Raw genomic sequence first — 20,229 nt, 5'->3', positions numbered from 1 at the left:
ATGAAGAATAAACTCAAATGTCATGGCTATTAAACTATTTAATACCATTTCGTGATATTAAACATATCACGTGCGTTTAAGTTGCTCTCTTGATTTCAACAAGCAAGACGAAAATAGAAACAAATTTTACACTGAATCTTGAGCACCCTAGATTGATCCCCCACCAACTTTTTTTGGCTGTTATCATATCAGAAGCACTGTGTACGTGAGCAAATCAATTATGTAGTGGTTCTTCAGCAGCTTATGTGGACCTCAAACCGGTGAGATCTAACCAAAACGACCCCCGCCCTAGTTTTTTTTATCTGGTGGGATAAAAAAAACTTGGTAGGCAATTGCGCATTCAATGTTAACAGTTATGAAAACTAGAGAAAGCAAGAAGGTTTTGTTAGCTGAGACTGACGAAACTACAGAGCTTAGTCAGGGGGCAAAACAATGCAATTCATCTTCGGGACTGACTCAGCAAATGAATAATTTAATAATTGATGACACCGCTTCCCGCTTTCAAGTGCCCCCCAAAAACAACACTTTTCTACCCCGACAAAAAAGATAAACTGTACCAGATATCTGTCATCGAACATCATCTTGGAAAAAGTAAAATTAGATATGACCAGTGGGGACCGAACTTTGATGAGATGGTGTGCTCCAAATCAATATGGGCCTACTCGCAATTTACGCCTTTACTGTCTAAAGTGAAAAAGATACCACGCGATTTAGCGAAGCGGATAGACGAGATTGTGCAATCCGCGAGTTCACCAAATCTAGCTGCAACAGACATAAATCTAAATGAACTCCCAGACCTCGAAACCATCAGCAAAAAGCACATCCCTACCCTAAGGTTTATTCCTGTAAAGTTTCGGGTGAGATGGTCAGAATTACTAACATCCGTTATCGATGCTTGCATTTCACACACGCAATCGTTAGAGAATTGGAAAAAACTCTTTGCAATTAGCAAATGTGTTCTACGCGCGTCTAATCGTGGCGGTAAGAAACACAAGCATTTCAATTTGACGAGGCATCAGTATTCTCCCAAATCGAGTCGTTCTCCAAATTTACTGCAGCTGGGCCATCATCTGCTGCATGCAGTAAACTGTGGTGCCCCTGATCAGTCAAAGCGAGCAATCACTAACTTAACGAAATTTGTCAACTTAGCCAGCAGGGGTCAGCTTCCCGAATTCGTTGCTCCTATACTATGTAGTGCAACACTAACTGCATTGAAAAAGTTGAAAGGTGGGGTTCGTCCTATCGCATTCGACGTCTTATCGCTAAATAAATAGCTCGTGAAGCGAATTCAGAAGCTGCTGATCTATTTAACACAAAACAATTGGGAGTAGCAGTCAAGGGTGGTGCTGAGGGGTAGTACACGCAACAAGAGTTTCCTTTGAAAAACTGCAAAAATAAAAAACTCCGGAATATTGCAGATTGATTTCAAAAATGCCTTCAATTCGGTAAAAAAGAAGCAAGGTTTTGGAAGCAGTCGCAAAATTCTTACCTAGTGTTGCCCCTTTTGCGATATTTTGCTACTCACAACACAGTCATTTGCATTTTAACAACACATACTTAAGTAGCCAATCGGGAGTTCAACAAGGGGATCCTTTGGGGCCGCTTTTGTTTTCACTAGCTCTGTGGCCAATCATTAAGGAAATTGAAACAAAGATACCAAATCTAGTACAGCATAATTGGTATTTGGATGATGGCATCCTTGCTGGTACTCACCAACAACTTTGCACAGCTTTGAATTTGTCGATAAATTTGGGTGAAGGATGCGGTTTAGAGCTCAGAATAGAAAAATGTGAGCTTTGGTCACCCGTTGATCTGAACGCTATAGACAACAGAGTAAAGAGAAATAGCAAAGAAGGACTTGAGATCTTGGGCGCTGCCATCGGCAATCCCAGCTTTGTTGCTGCATCTTTGAGAAAAAGAGTCAACAAAATAGAAAAACTACTCGAAAACCTGGCGTATCTAGACGACCCACATTGCGCGCTTGGAATTCTTCGAAGCTGTCTTGGTGCCCCAAAGATGGCATATTCCCTGCGATGTAACACTCCATCTGAAGAATCCTCTGTTATTTTGCAGGATTTTGACAATCTTCAGAGAACAACATTTGAGAATATGTTAGGCACCGTTATAAGTGACAGCGCTTGGAAGCAGGCTTGTCTACCAATAAACAAAACTGGCGTTGGTATTAGACAAGCAGTTGACCAATTGAAAAGGGCGTTTGTTGGGTCAGTATCACAGGCAGACGCTTTAGTTGAACAAATAACCGGTGAGAAAAGTACAGACAACCAAATTTTCAAAGAAACAGTGGAAGAACTGCAGAATCTAGAAATTAGCCAATATACACAACACAAGATCCAGGAGGCACTTGACGATGCTGCTTTTTCTGACCTTCTTGGTAATCAGATTTCAAATCGGGAGAAAGCTCGTTTGCTTTCACTAAAGTTGCCTCAATCTGGTGCCTGGCTTTCCGCACCTCCAATCCCTAGTCTGGGCCTTCACCTTCAGCCAAATGAATTCAGAGCCGCATTGAAATATCGGATTGGTTTTCCGTTATACATTGAGGAACGAAAATGCCCTTACTGTCGAAACGGCAGACTGGACAAGCTGGGTGATCACGCTTTAAGCTGTCATGGTCGGGGGGATATGATATCACGGCACGATAGAGTGAGGGATAGAATATTTGCTGCTTGCTCGACCGCAAACTTATCACCCGTCTGCGAACAGAAAAATTTGATTCCAGATAATAACTCAAGGCCAGGAGACATATACTTGCCCAGTTGGTCAGCGGGACAACCATCTGCATTATACGCAACCATAACTTCCCCACTGCAGCCCAGTCTAATTTCAGATGCGGCGAGGAGGTGTGGTTTTGCTCTGACAAATGCTGAAGATAGGAAATTCTTCTCAGATTTGGTTCGAAAAACTTTGAAACGTATAGCCTTGCTTGCCGATAACCGAAACTTTCAACCAGCTGGTTTATCAATTGCCTACAATCGGTTATCTCAAGGAGTCTCAGTGACTTTAATGAGAGGTTCAGCCACAATGCTGATCGCCAGAGATCCCCTGTTATGAGATTCATTCCTGCGACAACGCCCTCAGCCCCACAATGGTTAATTTACAGTCTTGGCTCTCCCAATTTTAGTTGCCCAGTTATTGCTGTGCGCGAATTTGCTTGTCACCTAATGAGTGGGGACAATGCTCATTTCTTCCGTTCAATCCGATTGTGTGGGTTGATGATGACGAAATTTTGAAGACGCGATTGTGAGGGTTTCTGGGAACAAATAAAAGGCAAATACTCAATTGCGTGGGCACCATGGTAATTTGTGGGCACAAGGCTGATCGCAAGAAAACTTTCTGAGAATCGACTGAACTTAGAAATGATTTCAACCATGATTTCCCCAACCAAGCATATCTTGGAAAAAGGTTTTTTTTTCTGTAAAATTTCGTGATAATGCCGTATAAATAGGCGAATAAAACTGTTGGTACAGAAAACATCCGATCTTTGCGCATTTGAACACCTGATTGAGCCAGCCACCGGAGATTTCGAAACCTTAGAACACATGCACGAGTTTTATTGGGAATACTTTCTCATTACAATTTTCAATGACCAAATTTGCGAAGAAAACGGCAGAAATTTTTGCACATGTGACTTTTGCACATGAGAAAAGCATGCTTCTAAACTAAGTTTCTTCACTAACTTAGGCACTACTATAGGAGTGTTTGAAATTTACAGAATCCTTAAGGTCTGTACAAAATTCAGTCAAAATTTAAATATGTACCAAAATCGAACACTGGAAACAAAAACAGAAAATCATGAAATAATATTTGTTTTAATTATAAAAACTTATAATGTGCAAATAAATACAAATACGCAAAAGGTAAAGAAATACTTGAAAGGTATACAAAAATGCATAATATAAAACCACAGAATTAATATCCTTATATTACCAAAATCGTTGTCATCAGAAACATTTTCGTGTTGCTGAAAAAGATTCAATAATGCATCAGCAAGATACAATACTCATTAATTTGTAGTTTTAACTAAAAACACGTTGACAAAACGCTGTTAAAAACAACACTGAAAAACTTAAAAAATTTAACTGATACTTAAAAAATTTAATTGTTGTAGCAAACCTACAGGCTACAACAAAAATTCCGGTTGTATACGAGCCAAACCGGGCAGAAACTGATCCAAACAGAAAAATAATCGAAAATATAAAAAGGTGCTTAAAATCCAACAAGAAACTTTTAAAATAGCTTCTGTAACGGAAACATCTATTTATTAACCTAATCTTGGGGTTTAAAAATTTTCGTTTCTCTATTAAACTAAACGAAATCTAAAGACCAAAGTTAAAAAATGAAACTTACTAAAAAAACAAATTAAAAACCTAAAAATAGCAAAAAAAAATAAAGAAGTTTCCGAAATCTGTTCAGCTTTATATCTTAAAAAATATCTGGGTAATCAAAAGGCATCCATTAACCGAAATTTAAAATTGACTACCGTTTCATTGGCCACTAAAATAAATGAACCCAAAAATTTAATAAATTTCAAAAAAAATACCACAAAATAGCAAAAATTCAATAAGTTGCAAAAATCGATGATGACAGGTCGTCAAAATCAATACTTTAACCAACTTTCAAGACCCAAAAAAATTTGTTTGCCTTCTAAGATCGAAAACAACTAAAAAAAACAAAAATTTCCGAAAAACTTGAAAATGCTTTGAATTCGGTGTTAAAATTGGCAACAATAAAATAAAAAACTGTATGAAAACATTTAGCATAGCATAAGAGCCATATAACAAATCTCTACTAATAACTCTTCTATAACAAACCATCCTTTAAAATAAACAAATTAACAAAATGAAAAATGACAAGGAAAAATTGCTTCATTCAGGATCAAAAAGATGCAAGGAAAAATTGCATAAAAAACAGCAAAAAGTGACCATTTCACCTTGAACTTAGGCCTTAGAGCAGCTTCAACACATTAATCACCTAAAAAGCAATTAAAACCAGCTGAGGTGCTCGGAAACAACGTAACGATGGCCGAGTTTTACATACATATCTTAAAAAAGCAGACGGAAGAATTCCGGAGACGACTCGAAGTAGAGAAACGACCCCAATGACGCAATGCATATTCTACAAATATATTAAAAATTTTGAAACAACAGCCGGAAAAATAACAAGAGGAAACTTATTGACAAAAACTGACAAAGCTTCTGATAAAAATTACTTTTGGTTGCCACACCAAACTACTGGCACAAGATACTGTAATACAGGTAGTGTGGAGCATATCATTACCAGTTATTAGTCATCTTTAAAAAGTGGGTTTATAAAGAAAAACCCGAGGAAAGGGAACGCGGATGACGATGGACAAAACTAAACTAAAAAATAATTTCCAAAAAACTTTCGATCAAAATTATCTACAAAATGATAAAATGCAACTTAGCAACCATTATTGAAAAAAATTCAAGTTCATCTTAAAAAAATCAATTTGATTTTCTGGTATATCAATTCTCCATTTCAAATTTGGCGGAGAAAAAGTGAACAATTAAATGCAACGAAAAAAACCTGAAAAATTTAAGAAATTTAGACCTATTCAAGTGAAAAATGTCCCTTTAGCTTTCAAGTTTCTTCTCACATATTATTTGGAGAAAAATATTTATAATTTATTCTGCTAGATCAGTCGCTCATTCAATAAACGGCAGCGAAAAATTGAATAAAAGTGCCATTTCTAACCTTAACCTCTAAGTGCACCTCTAAATAGCAACACCTATATAATAACTGTCAACTGAATAATTATTAAGAAAAACTACAGCGATAAGCGTAAAATCAGACCAAATAGGCGAAACACTTAACAGACAAAAATCGACTCAAACTTTAAAAATTTACCTTTAATAAAAACTAAAAACTCGGCGAAATTGAAAGACCAGAAAAACTGAGAACACAAATAATTTCATTAACACAACTCGAATGCTATTAAAAATTAAGGCGAATACAAAAATTTTTATAAAAGCTTAAAACCAGGCAAAGTGGTTTAAAAAGCATAAAATAGAATCTTAAGTGCAATATTAGCATCAAATGTTCAATAATACTTTCCAACGAACTATTACTGATTGAAACAAAAACATAGTCGACCAACGTCGCGAGAATTGCCCTCAAACGACCGGTTGGCTTCTTCAGTAGCTAGCTACGGTTTAGTGAGGCTAGCATTAACTTAATTCAAGGGGCGTCAGGTAGGCGCAGCGGGGGTGGCGAGCACCGGGTGGGTAAAACATCTCAAAAACAGTTTTAGTGAATCGCATACTTGGAGAATATAGAGCTGAAAAGCTCTAAGAGCTTAAAGCCCTCTGCGCTTTAACTGTTTATCCCGTTTTTGAGGACGAAAACATATGAGACAGACGAAAAGCGAAACACCACATAAAAAGACCACAGGGCTAATATAATTGCTACAAACTTTGTTTGAGAGCAATTAAAAAATGCATTGAAAAGTCTGCAAGTGATCAAAAAAGTTTGATCGATCAGCGAAAAATTTTTCATACCTACTTTTCTCGCTTTCTCTCTCTCTCTCTCTCTCTCTCTCAAAACCGCGGCATGAGCAGAAAAGCAGTCTCTCATCTCTCTGCTCTTCAATTCGTTCAACCTTTGACCTACACACTTAGCTTTACGTGCGGCATTGACTTTTGTATCCTGTTTCAAATACACTCAGAAAATTATCGATAAAAAAGACGTTCCACCAATACTCCTCTTATAGTCGTAAAAAGACACAGCACCAATACAATCCAAATTCTTGAGAGCACCGCAATATAGCTCCACTCAGCTTACAGCTTTGGAGCTATAAAAACAATTCTTCAATAATTAATTCAGTCATTTTTAATTAAATAAACTTACAGTTAGAGAGCCAAATTGGCCAAATTCAGTCCTCCAGAGTATATAAGAGTTAGCAAACAAGGCTCAAAACTCAGAATGCGTCGAATCATAATTCGGAGTACTGATCAACGTGAGCCGTTCTCCTGTCCAATAACAGCAGCCCATCAGTGCATCTCATGAGCAGTAAACACCATCACTTCAGCTCGGAGCTTCCCTCTCATAATTTAACAATATATACTTCATTTTTGAACTTTTGTCTCCGTCGTTGTCGGCTGACTCTAGCTCGCAAAGGAGGAGCTTCTTTCCAACGGAATGTGAGACACGGATCTAAGATCAACAACAACATTAAATTTATAAGGGAACAGTAAACTATTAACAAAAGCTTAATAAGAAGTTTGGATATCTAAATTATCAATTAAAAAAATCAACAAACATATCGTTTGACTTATAAGGATTCCTAAAAAAATGGCGAAAATTGATGAATCAATGAGTCGAACTTCGCTATTAGATATAACTTTGCTACTAGATACAATGACGAACCATGAAAGATTTCAAGGAAATTTATACCTTTGTTGTCATTGTTCGCAAAAAAAGTACCTGAGACAAAACAGCATTGACGTTGACATTTGAATTTTCGAGACACACTGCTGTATAAGTTGCATGGTGCAACATCGGATCACCTTCGTACACCAAAAAGTCAGCGCCAAACTTACACGCAGACGTCAGGAAGAAGCCTCTATCATGAAGTTCACAGAAGGTGCGATACCGACACAGTTCTTTCATAACCCGAAGACCTAATCAGATAAAAGCCCAACCTTAAAACGTCGCGTGAGAAGAAACAACCATATTCGCCCAAAAAGATTTTGAGTACCAATAAAATCCTACAGCATGATTTTAACAATTTGATGACATTTTATTTAAAGAATTCCCAATTGTGAACTTCAATTTGGTACTTAAAACTTAGGCTGGAGTATCTTATTGACAATTTAGCATACTTGGACAATTCGCAGTACCTCATTGGTATTTTGCTGTATTGTCATGGTTATCTATAGATCAATCACTCAATGCGTTTCACCTGCCGTCGCAAAAAAATTCCTCGGAATTTGATTATCTCTCAATGAACAATTTTTGAAGGAACTTAAATGTCAGACACTTTATGTGACCAGTTGTCCTCCGATCATCAAAACTGGTGTTTTTTTAAGAGATGAGATCAGCAAGGTATGGCCATATTTGTGGTGGTTTTAATTTGCCAATCACCTACACTAGAAGAACTGACTAAGCAGAAAACGACTGAAGTCACCACATATATCAAAACCATTGACGACCTATGTGAAGTTGCCCCCTATTAACTACAGGTCAATACATCATTTAATGAAAGCAGAGCAAAGCTATCGATTGATATCACTTTCTTTCCGCAATCAGGACCACTGATTGTCAATCCTATACCATCTGTACAATATTTCTCTTAGATGTCGATTCGATTGGGTGTCCTACTGCACCCGAGAAATACTAGTAAAAACAAATAAAGGAGTCTAGGTAAGCCGAGCTTTCAAGGATCTGCATGCATGTCGTGATTGCTACCATTCTATGGCACGCCATAATCCTTTAAGAGACAACACTAAGGCTATTGTTCAGCAAATTTCCATCTCATCTTTGAGCGGAAAAAGTTACACAACAACTACAGCCAGCGACGCTCACGTGCCAAATGGAATGATAATCCACCGGAAGCTTAAGATCAGACCAAATTCACCGCCAAGACTCAGCTCTAACAACTGCACAGGACACTAAGTACAAGGTGTACACTTAAAAATTAGCGATGTTGGTATTCAATTAAATTCTTCGCCTTTTTAGTGTTTGAGAATTGTACGAAGAAATAGTTTTAAGAAATTCCGAAGGAGATAGTTCATAACAGCTTTTGTATTCAATTGACAAACCGCTCAGTCAGGCTCGCTCTATTATAGCAACGCGACATTTTTTATCACGTTGATTGCAAAAAGCCAGATCCGAGGGCCAATTTTCGTTCAGATGTCTCCCAATGAGTTGATAGATCCAGTGCATCTTTCGGATATACCTAGCAGATATTCACAAAACAGTCAATAAGTCAGTTTCTCATAAAAATGGCCTTTTCGTCACGTCAAACGTTTTTATTAAAATTTGCCGCAATATAGAAAAACGCTGGCTGGTTCCGTCATCTTGGTGCAGTCATTGTCCTGCTGCCAGTTGACCGGAGAGCGGAGCTTTCTTTGAGCTGGTTTCACAATTTTAGAAAGATCTAGTTCCATTGGTTTTCAGATAGATAACAAAAACACATAGCCCGAAGACTTCCGGAAACAAACCGTAGACCAATTGACTCAAACACTTAAAGAGAACGTCTGCGAAAAAGGAAAAATCACATCGTCTGAACTCTAACTCGCTGAAGAACACCGATAACTACAACAGAATAAAAGAAATTTTATCGAACGGACTAACATAAACGAAACAAAACGGAGTAGCACAGAATGTTCCAACATACGTCTCAAGGTTGCAAAAACAACTTTTAAATTTTGTCAGAGAAACCGTTGGGATTATCCGAAAACAACTTATATGCATTGGAGAAAATTACTTGTACTGTTTGAACCAAAAAATACGCGGCCTTTTTTAGGCAGACAAAAACAGAAACTCTTCACTATATTCTAGAAAGATAAGTGTAGTACAAAATGAAACACAGAGACACGGACAAACCATTTAAGCCAACACATACCACATACTGCACAAAAAAAAAACAAAAAACTTTGAAAATTTTCTTTTTGACAATTGGTCAATACTCAAGGTTCGTCACTGTTCATTTAGGTTTTCTGACTTTTTGTCTTTTGTTTCTTAAAAAAACAACTATATGCGAACTTTTTGAGGCAACTATAGGTATAAATTTAAATTTTTGAGATTTGAAAACAAACAATTTGAGTTTTGTACTTACTTCAAGCAGCAACACAAACAACACTCAATAAAACCGACACCAAAAAAAACAATTTTAAAATTTGAATTTCCACATCTGATCTTTAGTCATCAAGGTTTGTCACCGTTAGTCTAAGTTATTTTTGGAAAACTAGGTGTGGAGATCATTAGGCAATTGTATCGGTAATAGTGAAACCGGTACTAAAAACTGAAAAAAAAATTCGAAATTGAAATTTGATTTGAAAAGTTTTCCGAAAAATTTCCTCATTTCCGATGTTTAATGATCATAATGGGACAATTATAACTGGACTATTATGTACATTATAAATGCCACACAACTGGACAAAAATTTCACGATGTTCTGATGTTTCATTAGCATAATGGGACAACTATCATTCTTAAAATCTAACAGACGGTGTTATCAACGAAATTAAAAAACAGTAAAAAGTTTTGGTTTTGGACATAATTGAAGCTGCGATTTGTAGCAGTTATTAAATTTTTGTAATTTATCATATCTTCTGAAAGTTTTTGCTTTCAGCCTCTACTTGTATCTCATTTAAAGGAACCAACTCTCTCAGATCACCTTTCATTTTCTCTCTCTCTCTCAAACAAACACCAGGCATCACACATCCAGATATAAACATGTACACAAGCACACGCACACATGCATAAAAAGACACAAACATGAAAAGCAATATTAAAATTCTCTTTGTCGCATCTGATTTTTCTGCAAGGCTCCTCACCACCGTCCGTCTAACTCCTGTTTTTTTGAAAACTAGTTGTGGAATTCGATAGGCAATTGTATTGGTAATCGTTATATTGACACAACAAACTGAAATGAACTCCTTGAAATCTAAAAATCTCGCAGACGGGATATCAACGAGATTTGAAAACAAACAATTTTGGTAATGGAAAAATCGAAACCCACAATTTGTAGCAAAAATTTAAAAAATGTTCAAAAAAATTCATTGATTTCATGGATTGGCGCTTTCAATATCTTAAAGGTTATTTTTCAATATCTTATAGAGAAATAGTAATCTTTAATTTTTTTAAGTGAGGTGCAATGAAAAGAAAAAATTTCGTTCTTCATATGAGGGTTTCACAATCAAAAGACAATCTGATATTTCAATTTACAGATACGCTCAAAGACTGAAAAAGATCTGTTTGAAGAGAAAATCTCAGAACACTGAGAAGTGAAAAATAATTGTTTGATTTCAAAACAATTAGGAACAATTGTATTAAATTTTTCAACCTGATGATGCATAAACACTCCATCTCTTACATTTGCATGTATTTCAATATTCTAGAGGAGATTACTTGGAACGATCTAAACTGACATAAAGAATAGAAAAAAGATAAGAAAAAATTTCTATCTTAACTTTTTTGGAATAATTCTGACTGTTTTGATTTTCATTTCACGAAATTGTTTTCTTACTTCTCCAAGATTTTAAAAATGTTTTTTTTTTAAATAAACAACAGATCATAAAATAAAACAATTAAAACCGCAACAACTGCAGAAATTGAGTCAAACATGAGAAACAAAAATAAAATAATAAATGATCTGTAATAAAAAATAACAATAATAAAAAATAAATAATGATAATAATAATATAATAACTAATAAAAACAAAACGAAATAAAATTTTTCAAAACCTACAAACATGTTACGGACACAACATGAGTGACGATCAAGCTTTTTTTGACAAAGTCTCTGTTCAAATCCGCAATTCTCTATTTAACAGAAACTACAGCAAGCCACGAAAAAACGAAATCAACGCAGAAAATCAATAATCTAAAATGTTTCCAATTATTTAAATAAACAGCATTTCATAAAACGGCATCAAAAAGGACAAAGAAGAAAACTAAATCGCATCTAAATAGCTAAACATACCCGGCAGATTGCGGGAAAATAGCTGCCGTTGATTTCCATAACGATTGGGATTGAAAGAAGAGGAAAAAATAGAGAAAAAAAATTTTTGTAGAAAAACAATTTTAAAGTGCGAACTATTTGGATGTCATTTTGTAGTTGAATGTACTCTTGTTTCATAGTCAGACGCTATAGGCGCTAGTATCAATACCAATAAGCATTAGAGATGGTAACTAAGACTTACAAGAACCAATTTCGAGTAACGGGCATCTAAAACTTGGCTCTATCGGTTTATCCCGCTGCTGTCTAAGAATACTTTTAGCAGAATGAGAGAAGAGTGAAACTAGACTAGAGAAGTCAAAAAAGATTTCACGCAAAATGTTGAACAAGCTGTGAACTAAGGTAAAGCGAAAACATGTTATTCGACGATGTAAAAAAACCGTACAACGCGCTAGTATCAATACCAATAAGCATTAGAGATGGTAACTAAGACTTATAAGAACCAATTTCGAGTAACGGGCATCTAAAACTGGGCTCTATCGGTTTGTCCCGCTGCTGTCTAAGAATACTTTTAGCAGAATGAGAGAAGAGTGAAACTAGACTAGAGAAGTCAAAAAAGATTTCACGCAAAATGTTGAACAAGCTGTGAACTAAGGTAAAGCGAAAACATGTTATTCGACGAAGTAAAAAAAAACCGTACAACTCAAAGAATTTTCATTGACTAAACAATAATAACCAGACCTTGAACGGACTATGAGTGAATTGGGAAAAAGATTTCTAAAAAATCAAAAAATTTTTTAAAAAAATAAAAAATCAAGGTCAAAATAACGCATGTGAACAAAAAAACTAGCGAGTAACAGAAATTTGGTTCAAAAAACTAGGCCTAGAATGAACTAAGAATGGATTGGGAAAACTGTTTAGAAAAAAAATCCGATCCAAAAAATCGAAAAAACAGTAAAACTCAAAGTGAAATTGCCGCATGTGAAAAAACCACTTGCGAGAAAGCGAATTTCCGTTGAAAAACCGTTTTCTCACTCTACTTTAAAATTAGAGCGAAAAAAATTTCACGCTGCAAAACCACTCGCTTTTTTGCTCCGCTTGCTGTTTCGGCGTGACCAGAATCACTACTCAATTTGACTTCAAAAATCATGAAAATGTGTGAACAGATCTTAAACATAAACCGACAATGTCGGAAGAATTGCTCTTGAACGACAGGCGAGGCAATTTAATTGAGGGGCTGTAGCCTAGATCAATTTTTCTTCATGGGTGCAAAACACCTACAGAACCTACTTCTTGATGTGCTGCAACCAATTTATATGAGCAACAAGCTTTACTTCGGAGTGAGAGCAATAGAGATTACTCAAAAATGAAGAACGAAAGCGTGAAAAAGTCACTTGAGAAGTCAAAGAATGTTCTAGAAGAAAAGCGCAAAATTGTCAAGCGAAAAATTTGCATCAAAAAGACACACACGTTTACAATAATTGCTATGCATTTCATTCCAGAGCAATTAAAAAAAAGACAGCGCCTCAATACAATTCAAATTCTTTGAATTGCCGGCTGAGATCTGAGTCGGCTATTAATAAGCATACTAACTGTCAAAACGCTCCCAAACGCTTGTTTAGTTGTTAACATACTTGAAATACGCCATTTTCACCGAAGAATTCAGAGTTTAAACTAAAAAAACTGCCTTGAATCGAGAAACCACCCGATCGAAAACATTCTGCCCGCTTGACAATTTTTTTCACAACTATTTTTTTGCTTCGTCTCTCAAAAAATGCATGAACAAAAACCATTCTGCTTTTCTCACTCCTTTCTCTGCCTTCGACTTCTGTTCAGCAGCTTTACCTGAACACTTCACTTTAACGTGCGTCATTGACTTTATCATCCTGTTTCACTGACGACAAAAGATCAAATTACCTTTCGGTTCGAAAGCTCACCTTGGTTCGTAAAAACAAAACGTTTTAATCAATTGAACATCTGCAACAAATCAGTTTTTGCCAATCGCTCCTTCAAGCTCAAAATTATAATAGAATATAAATATCAACAAAATGGCGGTAGATTATCAAGAATATAAAATGGGCATTAACAGCCGCTAATAACGTGACACACATACTGCCAAAAATAATGTCCAATTTGACGAGGCCACCACCGAAGGACATGGTCAACACTAAACTGCAGCTACTATTCCGCAACACTGAACTGGCTCGCTCCAAAAAAAAATTAAGGCGCCAGATACGCTCGATTGTGTGGAGGACACCAACTTTCCTGCAAAAGGTTTCAAACCATTTTCAGATACCGGTACTTTATTCAAAGCTTTGACATTTTTTATGCTGTATAACGCAATGAGAGGAGAGCTCAAACGATCTTTTTAGTAGCAGTCATCAATAGCAACCAGTTCAGAAACCAGACTTCAGTCAGTCTTATATAAACACGCAGTGAAAATTGTTTCGCAGGATTGTGAAATAGTTATTGTACGAACTGCTGTAAAAACATCAAATATGTTCTTAACCCTGCCTTAAATAAACATACTGTACATTGTGGCAAAAATATTCTTCATCAACTTTAAGGGAACTTCAACAAGTTTATATTTGAGCTGAAGATTATTACAAATTAGCGCATCCATTCTCCATAAAAATACGCAACATAATCACAATCATGACATATCAATTTCAATTTTACTGGTCGTTTTTGGTTTTCGTTTTGAAAGCAGTCTTACACAAATGAAAATTAAACCCCACTTCGGAAATACATTTGTATTAATAGATCAACTCTGAAGTAAATTACCATGTACAGCCATATCCGTCACATGGATCTCTGAGTAAAATAATCTAGTCGTAGCGACAACCAAAGTTTTCATATCTTTAAAGGCAAATGGAGGAAAACCATTCTTCATTCGTTATCAGTCATAATATTTGATGGTCAATCTGAAGCCTGATCTGATCTGATCTGAACAGTTGCAAACCACATTAAACTTCTGTTAAAATTCCTGGGTTTCATTTGAAATAATAAAATCCTCGACCGTAGAGTGAGTCCACGGCGAATCATGAACTACGACTACTGTTAAAAACGTTAAATAATTCAAGTTGCGAGCCTATCTCAAATTATATCAATCTAAGCTTCATTAAAACCAATTACGATTATCAGCCCTTATGAACAAACAAATGCGTCCTTTCTGCATCAAAATTGACATTTAGAGCCAAAAAAGATGTAATAGTCATTACGACTTTCGCATGCGACTGCAAGGATGCCATTATCATTACTCTACAGGGCTCTTTCCTCGTTTTTCAATATGCGTATGGTAAGACGTTTAAATTAGATTTCCTAAATTTGCTAAGAGCAGCATGGATTTTTCCATAAAATATACCTATCAGTTTTCTAAAAAATTCGCATCGAACAAAATGTAGAATAATCTGAAACAACTTACTTTTAAAAAATCGGTTAGCACATTTGGACGCAAAATAGGAACTCAAAAGGTTTTCTCGGAATATTAGCTCGCTGTTTTTCCTTCTCCAGCATGTTTCGTGCAATGGATGTGAAATGGTCCATTCCGAGATGCATCAAGTATTCTTGCCTTGACTTCGTAAATTCTGAAACCTTGTTTGAAGTCAGCATCTTCTGTCGCTTCCTCGAATGTTCTAACATGAGACGTTCGGCCAATTCTTCGATGGTCAAATTAGATGTCCATAATTTTCGCTTCCCTTCCAACCGTTTCCTTGTGCCAATATCATCATTCTAAACATGAATTAGAATCTCACATATATATACCAAGCGGTCCAATAAACATACCACTTTTCAATTGAAATGGCAAGCTCCCTCAGCCCAGATTTTAAAAGTTCTCAATCTTAAACAGTTTCTCCATCTATTTGAATGGAGTTTTGTTTCTCCTCTCCCCTCTATGTTAGTAGAGACTATCGCTATCCATGGATAACAGCAACTAACTTTGTTGTCACAAAAGCATTCAAAAATTAAGTCAACAAAAAACATTCGTACCTACGTCTATCTGATGCTGGCTATCAATATTCTTGAGAGTTGTGCTCTTTACGCTCCCATCATCATGCTTTGATCCAAGTCTCTCGTCCAACTTCTCCGATTCCAACTCGCATACTTCAGCAATTAGTCTCTCACTCAAGTATCTAGCCTGCTCATTGGACAGCACTCCCGGCAAACTACCTTCACAAACGAGTAATTGCGACTGGTTCTCGTTGCCAACTCCAACAAGACGTGCAACTATGCGATGGTCACTTCTCAATGTTTTGTAGGTTTCTTTGTCAAAAATAAGAAAACTCCCGCGAGAATGAAAAATGCGCAGCATTTTAAATCTGGAAAATCAACCTTACATAAGTTGTAAAATGCCGCAGACTTATATGCAAGCTTAAAGGAATCATGGTAAAACCCAAAGCTCTTTTGAACAATATGGCAAAAAAGGTCTCCGCGGAAAAAATCGAGTAGATAGTTGCATTGGTGATCAAAACAGTCTAAGACTTTGAGGAAAAAGTCAGAGTTGGAGCGATAAACTTCATCTTTGGTTCACCTTAATTATGATGCCAATGTTGGGCAATCATTAAACATAAAACGACTGACGTCAAAAAAATTGCTCTCGAATGACTGGCTAGGCAATCAATTTAGAAGGGGGCATAAGCTAAAGAAACTTTTGATGCAAAATTTTCTGAATAGGTACGTACGAGTTCGAACCCGCGCTCTCCCAGATGGGAATCATCAACAGTAACCACTAAACTACACGGCCTATGAACGGCCTACTCTCACAATCGATTTTTTAAATCAAAAAGTCAAGAGAAGTGAAATCAAAAGAATGTTCTCGAAAAAACTGTCATACAAAAATTTTACATAAAAAGACACGTTTACAGAGAGCAATTAAAAACGAGCAACTCTCATATATCTCTAATTTACAGATTAAGTAGCAGAAAAAGATATTGAAGCTGAATTTCCATGTTCAAATAACGTGCGTTGGTGGATGTTGCAATTTTGATAGAGGGAGTGAATGTAATGAAGAAAACCCCCCAGTTCCTAGTTACTATATATTAGGAAATAAGCCACTGCTTGAAGTTCAAAGTTCAGAAACAGAAAACATCGTTCTAAAATGTAAGTGAAGGTTTGAAACCAACAAAGTCAGGAACAAACTTGCGACTAAGAAATAAAGCCCGTAGAAAAGACTCATCTAAATCAGAAATACCAAGGAAAAAAGCAATAACCAATAAAATTAGAAATGTCTGTTTGAAGGCCTGGGTACGTGCGGAGTAGGCTGTTGGTTTGTGGGAAGTGGTGTGGGGGCATTGAGGAGGTAGAAACTTTTGTGGGGGCACGGAGTACGTAGGTTTAGAGGGGAAGGGGGGTGGGGGTGTCTGTGGTTGGGAACCGGTGTCTTTATTTGGGTGGGCGTGGCAGGTGGGTAGGGTGGGCAGTTAAGTGGGGGCTGTCTGATTCAAATGGGGTGGAGGGAGTGCTATGGGAAGAACAAGCAGTTCCTATCACCCTATATTAGATAATCGCTCAACTATTATTACCTAATAATCATGCAATATCACCTTACTGAGCCTAATAAAACTATAGAAAGCGTTTATTTAAAATAGACAAATTCTTAGTTGAACGGTGGGGGTAGGTGTGGTTTGGCAGGGGGCATGGTCTTGCGCGACGGGTAGTTATGTTTGGGGGAGTGCGGCGGTAGGTAGCTTGCTGGGGGGGGGGGGGGGGGGTAGGCAATAATTCTGGGCCTAGTAGGTAGCGGGGGTCCGGTAGGTAGTTAATGGGGGTGGTAATGTGTATTTAGGCAGGTGGGGGAGGGGGATTCAGTGGTTTGAATACAGAGAAAAGACTGAGAAAACTTCAACATGCCCTTCGACCTTGAATATAACCAGCAGCTTCTAATTTGACAACCGTTGGGCACATATTTTTCTGAAAATACCAAGCACACTCTCACTTGGTAGGATTCTCTTATTGTTTCACGTACACACTTTCGGTGACCGTCAATTCTTCCGAAAAGGTAACTGAACATTTTTAGAATTTCTTAAATTGAAATCAGTTATTTCTACTCCCAACTAATTGCGTGCTTAATGTCTATTTGCATAAATCTCAATGACTATAATTTCTGGTAATAACTTATAGAGTACCAATACTCCATCTCTAGTTGTAAAAAATCAAGATCACCCCAATATATCTACCTTCGGCAGCCATAATAAAAAAATCAAATTATTCTAATGAGCAAGCGGAAATATAAACTCGAAAAATAATTCCAGTTGCAAGACATTTGCAAGCATTGACGTAGACAACCAGCAAATTGTTTAATTAACAAGATGGCCCTGCGAGTCTGTGCGCAGCAAAGTATATACCAACATAACCCTCAAGATTGCAAGATTATAAAACAACCATAAATTCCTGCCAGAGAAACCTTTGGGAGTATGGAAAAACAACTAATATACATTGGAGAAAAATAAGTGTACTGTTTTAACCAAAAACATGCCGTCTTCTTTCGGCAAACAAAAAAAAAACTGCACATCACATTGTACTAAGGTAAGTGTAGTTCAATTTGAAAGAAACAGACACAGACAAACCATACAAACACAGAAAATCACAATTCAAACCCCAAACCTAAAAAAAATTTCAAAAAATTTTTTTTCTTGGTACCCTAACTTTACGCAAGGTTCGTCACTTTCAATTAGGTCCTGTTCGTCAATTGTATCAGTAATTGTAATTCTGGCAGTACACTTTGAACTAAAACTTTTTAGAGTTTTTCGAATTTTTTCATTTGTGGCGTCTCATGAACTTAAAATTTATTTAATTTTTTAAAAAAATTCTTACAGATAGGTTACCAGCGAGATGTTAGAAGCTGAATCTTGTATTTGGACAAAATTTGTAACAATTAACTTTAAGCTTTTTTTCATTTCTGACGGTTTTTGCACTCTGTCCATTTGTCTCTAATTAAAGGAACCAACTATCTGACTAACTCTTAAAAACACATACCACACAAACGCACTCACATACCAACACCAACACAACCGCATGCACACACAAACAAAGTAATCATCTTTACTCGTGGTTCGCATCGTTCTAAAATCCTGCTTGTTTTAACTGGAGAACTAGTTGACACTAGGATTGACTTCTTGAGGCAATTGTATCGGTAGTTTTGAAATTGACACTAAAATTTAAATTAAATTTTTGAATTTATTCTAAAAAAATACTCTTGGACTAATTCTCTCTTTTCTCTTATTTACAAACACAAAACACACTCACACACAAACACGCGCACACACAAAACATACGCAGTCACATAGTTAGACCCAAAACCGCATGCACACAGACACAAAAAAAACACGACACAAAAAATTTTAAATTCTCCTTTTGGCAACCGGTCTTTACCCATGGCTCCAACGTTCATTAGTGTCTTGTTCGTTTCATCTGGCATACTAGGCGAAGACTTCTTGGGGAGGTTGTATCAGTAATTGTTAAAACTGACACTACGTTAAATTGAAATGAACTTACTTGAATATTTTTTCCCAAAATTTCATGAATTTTGAGGTTTGATGAGCATAATGTGCCAAATAGCTTTCTATTCAAAATCCCACAGAGCTCTTTTAATATCAACCAGATTTAATCAACGCAATTTCGGCTTCGCGCATACTTAAAACCTCAATTTGTAGCGAAAATTAGGTAACTTTTATAATTCTACCAGTATTTAAACAAGTAAAGGAACATGTAAGGGAACGTTAAAGGCCGTCCATAAAGTCAGCTGCTAGCATTAATGACGAAAATTCGTTAGCAGCAAACTTGCCGTTTCCGCTATTTCACTCGGTATATTCTTGAAGAAGGAAATTTTCAAAATTTTTGGGCTGAAAATAATTTTAATCTTTCAAAATCACACTTCTTCTTTTACCATTTCACAATCAAAACTGTTTAGTTCTTCAATTTACAGAAAAGCCTTTAGTCAGGAAAAGATCAATCGGAAGAGCAATTTCAAAATACAGAAATGAAAAATAACTTTCTTGTAAATTTCATTATAAAAAACCTTTGTAACAAGTTTTCAACCTGGCTATTATAAAACTGATAATCTTCTGTATTGCACTATACTAGAGGAGTTTAGTTCGAACGATCGCCTCTGACATGAAAAACATAGATTAAAAAGTTATAAGATTTCCATCTTTATATTTCAATAAAGAAATCGGTTGATTTCATGTTCATTCCATAAAACCGTTTTTAACGTCTCCGCGGTTTTGAAAACAATGCGACGGGCAGTTCTGATAAAAATAAGAGGAATTGTTTGCAAAAACAACACTGTAAATTAGAAATGAATGCGTTTTTCTGCTTTCAGTTTTACATTTTCAAATTTGATATATTTGGCTATTTTGAGAGCTCAAAAATGCCATTCTACTTTCAAAAATATCTGATTGATACAGAGAAATATTGGTTTTCACAATAGTTTTTAATCAGCAGAAAACGGACAGAAAAAAGTCTAAACAAAACTCCGAGAAAAAACAAAACCTATTTTTTCCGTCAAGTAGTTAAAATCTTGAAACTTGGGATAAGTTTGAAAGAGGGCGAGATTTTGAAGGAAAAAT

General features: G+C 36.2%; 1 protein-coding gene across 1 annotated transcript; it reads right to left on the bottom strand.

Annotated features, from left to right (window-relative positions):
• Positions 1 to 6,838: 6,838 nt before the first annotated feature.
• LOC142342416 (uncharacterized) lies at positions 6,839 to 15,977 on the bottom strand. Its single transcript, XM_075393774.1, has 4 exons — positions 15,657 to 15,977; positions 15,106 to 15,394; positions 7,462 to 7,658; positions 6,839 to 7,191 (listed from the first exon to the last, which is right to left on the bottom strand). The coding sequence occupies exons 1-4, from the start codon at positions 15,972 to 15,974 to the stop codon at positions 7,063 to 7,065; spliced, it is 933 nt and encodes a 310-aa protein (XP_075249889.1). The 5' UTR covers positions 15,975 to 15,977; the 3' UTR covers positions 6,839 to 7,062.
• Between the last annotated feature and the right edge of the window lie 4,252 nt (positions 15,978 to 20,229).

The sequence above is a fragment of the Convolutriloba macropyga genome, chromosome 1, assembly GCF_964194025.1.
Source record: "Convolutriloba macropyga chromosome 1, txConMacr16.3, whole genome shotgun sequence".
NCBI lineage: Eukaryota > Metazoa > Xenacoelomorpha > Acoela > Convolutidae > Convolutriloba > Convolutriloba macropyga.
The sequence above is the reverse complement of the archived record's forward strand: the minus strand, read 5'-3'. Positions and strand labels throughout refer to the sequence as shown.

What these genes read in the sequence shown, in the direction of transcription:
- LOC142342416 (XM_075393774.1), bottom strand. Translation starts at nt 15,974, where the DNA reads ATGCTGCGCATTTTTCATTCTCGCGGGAGTTTTCTTATTTTTGACAAA. An exon ending in ATAGCCAGCATCAGATAGAC is followed by an intron (nt 15,395 to 15,656) that starts GTAGGTACGAAT and finishes ATTCATGTTTAG; the next exon opens with AATGATGATATTGGCACAAG. An exon ending in TCAATGCTGTTTTGTCTCAG is followed by an intron (nt 7,192 to 7,461) that starts GTACTTTTTTTG and finishes TGTTGATCTTAG; the next exon opens with ATCCGTGTCTCACATTCCGT.